The sequence below is a fragment of the Myzus persicae genome, unplaced genomic scaffold (assembly GCF_001856785.1).
Source record: "Myzus persicae strain clone G006 unplaced genomic scaffold, MPER_G0061.0, whole genome shotgun sequence".
NCBI classification, from domain to species: Eukaryota; Metazoa; Arthropoda; class Insecta; order Hemiptera; family Aphididae; genus Myzus; species Myzus persicae.
This window is the reverse complement of record NW_019100668.1, coordinates 36,267-41,530: the sequence shown is the minus strand read 5'-3', so window position 1 is coordinate 41,530 and position 5,264 is coordinate 36,267. Positions and strand designations below refer to the sequence as shown.

Genomic DNA, 5,264 nt, shown 5'->3' with positions numbered 1-5,264 from the left:
AGTGATTGTGAGTGGGTGTGGTGTATTTTTTCTATTGCTTATAAGATTTCCAATACTAAGAAGTATTGGATAGTGATCAGTTATAGTTATTTGACTGACTATTGGTTTTACATATTTAATTGTGTTACTTTTCATAAATATATGGTCGAGGCATGAGTTTGAAGCTTGTCTAGTGATAGTATTAATCAATTTATAGTATCCAAATTCAGCCAAGAGATCAAGGTATTTATTTGAGATTGTTGAAGTACGTAATATATCTAAGTTTATATCACCTATCAATATCTTAAAGTCAGCATTTATTTGTTTGGCTTTTTCTAGAACGGTGTATTGTAATTCATTTAAGAATAATTCTACGTCATTATTAGGAGATCTGTATATTGTGTAAATTAAAAAACTAGTACACCATTTTTTAACTTGGATTTCCAGTACAGTTTGCGATTTTGTTTGTAATTCTAAAGTAGAGATCATAGTTAATTGGTTTTTTATAAAAACCATAATACCGTCATTTTGGTTTTTATTAAATCTAGTGTAGCATACGGAATAGTTTGGTAATTGATAATTTTCACTGATTATATTATCCCTACCTAACCAAGCTTCAACCAGAATTATTATGTCAAATTGTATAGATGTGTTATCTAATATTATACACAATTCATCAAAATGCTTTTGAATGCTACAAATGTTAATTGCAATCATATTACACACGTTATTATTGCTAATGATTGAGTTTAACTTATCGATATTGCATATGTTTGTTTTTATTTCATTTATATCTGGTAATATTAAATTTTCACAAAACATTAAAGTAGACATTTTAATAAAGGTATATGGAGAGGTGTATAATTATGAATTAATATAAGAGGCCATAATAATATTATTAAAATCATATTGCAACAGATTAGGATTCTCATTAACGAATTAAGCACAGCATTTTTAGATAAAAACTTATAGCTACTATTAGAAATGTATAGAATAATAACTGTGACATAACAATGATTCAGTTTGTTTTTAACAATGACAGAATTTATGAGATTAAAGTATTTAAAATTAATAGGTACATAACAAATATATAAATAATTGGCAATATTTAACAAAACTAATAAAGAATAGTAATATTGGATGTTATAATATGATATCATCGTTAGTAAGATTAAAATATAATTTAGCGATTTATGTTTGAATACTATACGATTGTATTGAGGAAATGTTTGTATATAATATAACATAGGTAAGAATGGAAAGTTGGAAGAGGTATTAGACTTACGTGGTTTTGAAGTTAGTAGTTACATGCGTTCAATGTCGTTGATTGATCTTATTCGAGTTATTTTAGAGTTTTCATCCTTTCTTATTAAGATATCTGCATTTGAAATCCATATAAATTTGTAGTTGCGTTCTTTACCAGCAGCCCTTGTTTTTGAGTAAAGTATACGTTTTTCTTTCGTCAAACGTTCATTGATGTAGATTTTATTTTCTTTATTCCAATTTTCTGATAGCATGTTTGCATTTAGTTTCTGTAGTTTATTTATTTTTATTAGGTTTTTTCTCATTTCCGAAGTTTCTAGTTTTGCAATTATTATTGACGGTTTGTTATTAGTTGAGTTTAATCTTGAAGCTTCTGTTACAGTTATAGAAATATTTAATTTTTCAGCAATTTTTTTAACTGTATTAATACAGTTTTCATTTTCCATTTTTGGTATGCCCGTTATTTCAATACCGATACCCATGTTCGCTTGTTCAAATGTATCAAGTTTTTGTTTTATATCTAGTATATCGTTTGCTAATCTAGTATTTTCAATTTTTAATTTATTATTTTCTGTTCGTAGGTGATTCATTTCCAGTAAAGCCGCGTCCAGTTTTTTGTTGAATTCATCAAATTGTGAACTCATAAAAGAAACTGACTTAATAAGCTCTTCCATCCTTTCCTCCGGTTTTTTTGAAATTACTTTGTCAGATTTTTGGCTTGGGACTCGACAAGTCTGACAGGAAAATCTAGTTTTAGTGTTTTGTGACATCTTTTTAAAACTACTTTCAGTGACACCAGCACAATAAAAATGTAAATTGTTTTTGCAATTACAACATTCTAACAAGTCTTCACTGTGAGTAAAAATCTCACTGCACTTTGCACACTCCGTAGACATTATAATAACCTTTATACCGAGATTACATATAGAGTAGGACCGCACTAAACGACGTCCGTACTGGATGATATCCGGCAATGAACTTTGAACATCTACTAAATAAAGTTGGTCCAATTATTAAAAAACAAGACACAAACATGAGGAAAGCTATACCTATTCAAGATAGATTAGCAGTTACTCTTAGATTTTTGGCAACTGGAGATAGTTTTACTAGTTTGTCTTACTTGTTCAAATTTTCCAATCAAATTATATCAAATATTGTACATGAGGTGTGTTACGCTTTGATTCATGAGCTAAAAGATCAAATAAAGGTAAAATATATTTGTAATCAACTTTATTCCTATTTAATAAAATATTATAAAAAGTTCAAAAAAAATAATATACATTATCTCCTTTTTATATTTTTAAATAATACTGACTTGTCTGACTTCATAATATTGTTTATAACAAAAGTAATATTTTATATAAAATAATATAAAATATTTGACATGATTATATTATATGTATTCATGAGCTAAAATATCAAATAAATGTAAAATATTTTTTATTAACTTCACTTCTATTTAATAAAATATAAAAATTAAAAAAAAAAAATAATAAACATTTTCTCCTTTAATAGTATTAAAAATAATAAAAATAATATTTTATATCCTTTTTTTTAAATAATAAAACTTATGATACCTACTTATTAGTTATTTTATATAAACAAACTATCTTCCACGCTTTCATTTTGTTCAGTATTGGTAAAATAAGTTTCTGGAGCTTGAGATGGATTTGGATTTGGAGATGGTTGACTTATGCGAGAATTCTCTGATGAATGAGGAGAAAAAGAAGAAACTGTAGGAGACATATTATTAATAGAATGTATCATATTTGAATGCAATGGAGACAAAGAAGTGTTATGATTATAATATGGAGGTATGGCATAATTATTATAGGATGGTGGATACTGATGTCCAAGCTGCATTGTAGGTAAATGCGATTGTACAGTACGGTTTCGTGTTTCACATTTTGCACGGAAAATTAATTCGTCGATCTCGTGCATGAGTATTTCCCGAGTAGACTCATCAAATGTTCTAAGTTTTCGAGCCAGTAGTTCTGCATGTAAAGAACAATCATCTTTTTGTGGTTTTTCAACGACATTTTTCATAATTTTGTATGCATCCATCATGCAGTCTTCAATTACGTTCTTTCTTTTCATTCCTTTGGTCGCTGGGGATTTAAAAACTGCTGAATCTGGAGACGGTAAGGTTGATTCTGTTAAAATAACATCATCTTCTATGTTTTCTTCGGCTACATTTAATATATCATGTTCATCAATAAATTCCTAATCAAACCAAAAATAACATAAGTTAACATTACATTTTCATATTTTAAACTCCCTAATAAATATCGCGTACTTTTTTTGAGATCCTAGATTCTCTAAATCTTTAATACTAATTTTAATAATAATGTTTCGTGTATAATTATCTATGATATACAATTCAATTTAAATTTAACCAACTTCTACCACTTGTCCACCGTTTTTAATATTATTTTAAGAGTATTAATCTCAAAACAATTACACTTTTATTTAATACATTATTATTATGAAAAATTAAAATTCTATAATTAAATTTAAAAATTATTTCCAGGTACCTTCAACGCCAAAAGACTGGCAAAAAATTGCTGAAGAATACAATGAGAAGTGGAATTTTCCAAATTGTATTGGGGCCATAGACGGCAAACATATCGTTTTACAATCTCCTATGAATAGTGGTTCAGAGTACATAAATTACAAAGGCACTTTTAGTGTTGTACTAATGGCTTTAGTGGATGCTGATTATTGTTTTACATATGCTGATGTGGGTTGCCAAGGACGTATAAGCGATGGCGGTGTTTTTCGTAATTCAACGTTCTTTAAAAAATTGAACGAAAATCAATTAAATCTTCCACCTAATAAACCACTGCCTGAAAAGGAAACATTTATACCTTACGTGTTTGTCGCAGATGATGCCTTCGGGTTAAGTTCCCATATTATGAAACCTTACGCAGGCGTTTTTAATAAAGGAAGTACACAACGAATATTTAACTATCGACTCTCACGCGCTCGCAGGGTAGTGGAAAACGTGTTCGGGATTATGGCATCTGTATTTCGGATACTTAGAAAACCCATGTTACTTGAACCACAAAAAGCTTCAAATATAGTAATGACATGTGTTTTATTACATAATTTTTTACGAAAAAGTAGATCATCGTCTTCAAAATATTTACCTAAAGACACGTTGGACATTGAAAATGAAGATCAATTGATTCTGGGTTCGTGGCGTAATGAACAAAATGATATAACGTCTATGGTGCCAATTCGTAAAATACCAAGAAAATCAGGAGACGAAGCTAAAATGATTCGAGATACATTTGCTGAGTACTTTAAGACAAACGGAAAAGTACCGTGGCAAGATGCATATTGTTAAACTTCTACAATTGTTTGTTATTATTATTTGATTTTTTTTTAGTGTAAAATTCTTATTAAAATTTTTGCATTTTAAAAAATATTTTCATAATTTTATACATTTATATTGTTATCAAATATTTAATCAATCTAAAATATAAAACTTAAGTACCTATTTTAATAATTTACTTATTAAGTAATAGTATAACTTTAAATTTAAATTATGTATAAAAAAAATATTATATAAAATATAAATTTAAAATCGTACTATAATGCACTATCGTGCGTTTTATTTATACGGTAAATTCATGTTTATATTTTCGATAATTGTAATAACTATACTAACTGTTGCCGCCGCAACATAGTACTGTGGATGCATCGTATTGTTTTGAATTAAATATCATTATCGGGCAGCGAGGACAGCTGGACTCACACACACACACACACACTATCACCTGTTGTAGTAATATTTATTTTTGTATGTACCTATTTAAATGTCTTGTGAGTTATATAATATGTAAATTAAATGTTATCGTGCCGCCGCTCCGTCTACGCGAATATAATATAACACGGCCGCCGTGATTAGTTCTTGGCTTCGTGCCGTACGTTGTCGCAGCAGCATCGATGCGTAAAAACAACAACGTTTTTTCTATCAAAGGGTTATGTTATTAATATTATTATATTAGTTTTTTTTT

At 28.3% G+C, this 5,264-nt stretch overlaps 2 protein-coding genes across 2 annotated transcripts in view; both read right to left on the bottom strand.

The window, feature by feature from the left end:
• Positions 1-1,283: 1,283 nt before the first annotated feature.
• On the bottom strand, positions 1,284-2,012 carry LOC111039963. Its single transcript, XM_022323649.1, has 2 exons — positions 1,715-2,012; positions 1,284-1,615 (listed from the first exon to the last, which is right to left on the bottom strand). The coding sequence occupies exons 1-2, from the start codon at positions 2,010-2,012 to the stop codon at positions 1,284-1,286; spliced, it is 630 nt and encodes a 209-aa protein (XP_022179341.1).
• Positions 2,013-2,835: 823 nt separating this feature from the next.
• LOC111039949 overlaps positions 2,836-5,264 on the bottom strand; it is a 3,803-nt gene continuing 1,374 nt past the window's right edge. The window contains exon 2 of the mRNA XM_022323623.1: positions 2,836-3,465. Within this exon, the coding sequence (XP_022179315.1) occupies positions 2,836-3,465 (630 nt within the window). The remainder of the gene's footprint in view (positions 3,466-5,264) is intronic.

Coding starts and splice junctions, on each gene's coding strand:
- LOC111039963 (XM_022323649.1), bottom strand. CDS start 2,012: ATGTCACAAAACACTAAAACTAGATTTTCCTGTCAGACTTGTCGAGTC. Junction 1,616..1,714: donor ACAAGCGAACATGGGTATCG/GTATTGAAATAA, acceptor TAACTGTAACAG/AAGCTTCAAGATTAAACTCA.